General features: G+C 46.3%; 1 protein-coding gene across 1 annotated transcript; it reads left to right on the top strand.

Annotated features, from left to right (window-relative positions):
* Nucleotides 1–635: 635 nt before the first annotated feature.
* On the top strand, nucleotides 636–1,415 carry FTMT (ferritin mitochondrial; the record flags this gene model as incomplete). Its single annotated transcript, XM_082623398.1, has 1 exon — nucleotides 636–1,415. Exon 1 carries the CDS (start codon nucleotides 687–689, stop codon nucleotides 1,413–1,415), a length of 729 nt encoding a protein of 242 aa, XP_082479524.1. The 5' UTR covers nucleotides 636–686.
* Nucleotides 1,416–2,166: the final 751 nt, after the last annotated feature.

Raw genomic sequence — 2,166 nt, 5'->3', positions numbered from 1 at the left:
TCATAGATATGTATCTACATCAAAGTAACAAGTTTAGAGCTAGTTTATATATTCTTCCTACATTTTATATATCTTATTTTTTACAGTGAAGGTAAATTTTGTATCTAAAAATATGTCCTTTTAAAAGAAAGCATTATCTTACTACAGACTCTTGAAAATGTGCCCAATATACTGGCAACTACTTCCATACTTAAATTTGTTAAAGTAACCCGAAAGTCAATTTATAAACATCCTCTTTGGGTGTAGACCTTTATTTACTCTCAGATGAATTAGTGGTGACTTTTGGTTTACCTTATTTCACTGCCTTGCCTCTCCCATCCCTTGATCCTTGGACAGAAAAAGGTCAGAGAGGGAGAGCAAGTGTGGCTTGGCTCCATCCTTTCTTTTGCAAGTCACAGCGACTAGTTTTTGACAGTATTTTTAACTTATGTGAAATAGTAAATTACAAACGCCCAAGAGCAGAAGTCTTTCGGCGACGATGGGTGCAGTGTTTGTAACTGTCATCTGCCTTTTCCCAACCGCGACTGGCTCGCGCCCCCAGCCTCCCTCCGCCTGGAATTCGGTGCCTCTGGAAGGGGCCTGTGACGCAGTCGCCGTCACTTAAGCTGCATTCTGATTCAGATCTGACGCCCCGGCGCGCTGAGCCGGCCTGGCCTCAGCGTCCCCACTTCTAAAGAGAAGGGGCCATGCTGCCCTGTTTCTTGTTCCTCTCCAAGCACATCAGCACTTCGCTGGTGTCCCTGCGCAGGGCACGCCACGGCTTCGCGCTCCCGCCGCGCTGGGTCCCCAGGCGGCCCTGGGGCTCCCCTCCCGCCGCCCCCCGCCGCCTGCTGGCCGCAGCCGCCTCCTCGCGGGGACCAGCAGGGCCAGCCGGCGCCCCCTCCAGGGTGCGCCAGAACTTCCACCCGGACTCCGAGGCCGCCATCAACCGCCAGATAAACCTGGAGCTCTGTGCGTCCTACGTGTACTTGTCTATGGCTTATTACTTCTCCCGAGATGACGTGGCCTTGCACAACTTCGCCAGATATTTCCTTCGACTGTCCCGGGAGGAGACCGAGCACGCAGAGAAGCTGATGAGGCTGCAGAACCAGCGGGGAGGACAGATCTGCCTACAGGACATCAAGAAACCGGACCAGGACGACTGGAAAAGCGGGCTGAATGCCATGGAGTGTGCTCTACTCTTGGAAAAGAATGTGAACCAGTCGTTGCTGGAATTGCACACTCTGGCCTCAGACAAAGGTGACCCCCATTTGTGCGATTTCCTGGAAACCCACCATCTGAATGAGCAGGTTAAGTCTATCAAACAACTAGGTGACCACGTGCACAACTTGGTTAAGATGGGAGCCCCGGATTCTGGCCTGGCAGAGTACCTTTTTGACAGACATACCCTTGGAAATGAAAACAATCAGAACTAACCCATAGGCTGCCTTCTCCACCGCCCAGGGTGTGCCAGGACCCAGAGGCAGCTGCTTCCTCGGCTTATTTTACGGACAGTGTTCAGAGATCTGTGGTTCAAACCACAGTTTTATACCAATTGTTCCTCCTTTCCTTTTATATTCTTCTGGCACGATGTCCCAATAAAGTGATTTGTAGAGAATATGTATGTAGCCCCATGTTAACAATGGCTTTTTGCCCAGCATCAAGATAATTTTCCCAGCCCAGGATAAGATGGTATAAAAAAGACTGCAAAAAAAAGCTACTGAAATAGATGCAAACTAAATTTCTCTGGTTACCAAACATCATTCCAGACCATGACCCTTCACTAAAATTCCATGATACTTAACTCAACAAATGCCTGTTATTTTCAAGACCTTATGTTAAAGGCTAGAGTGGGAAAATGTGTAAGATAAATATGCAAAGAACTATAACAAGATGAAGAATATATAATACTGTAAAAATCATACATACAAAATTCTTTAACAAATCTGTGATCTGTTTTTGAAGGATTATCTTACTACACACTCTTGAAAGTGTGCCCAGTGTACTGGCAACTATTTCCAGTTCCAGATTTCTCAAATCTGTGATCTGTTTTTGAAGGATTTTGTGATCAAATAAATTCAAGAGAAGCTACAAAAAGTATCAGTGCTGGTCTTGGAAAGTCACAATGTATGTTAGAATTTTAAGGGCTCTGGGAAGTCTTGAAATTAAAAACAAAAACCAAGCAAA

This window comes from Mesoplodon mirus (assembly GCF_964341445.2).
Source record: "Mesoplodon mirus genome assembly, chromosome: 5".
Classification (NCBI taxonomy): domain Eukaryota; kingdom Metazoa; phylum Chordata; class Mammalia; order Artiodactyla; family Ziphiidae; genus Mesoplodon; species Mesoplodon mirus.
Note: the sequence above shows the minus strand (reverse complement) of the source record. Positions and strands in the feature narration are given on the sequence as shown.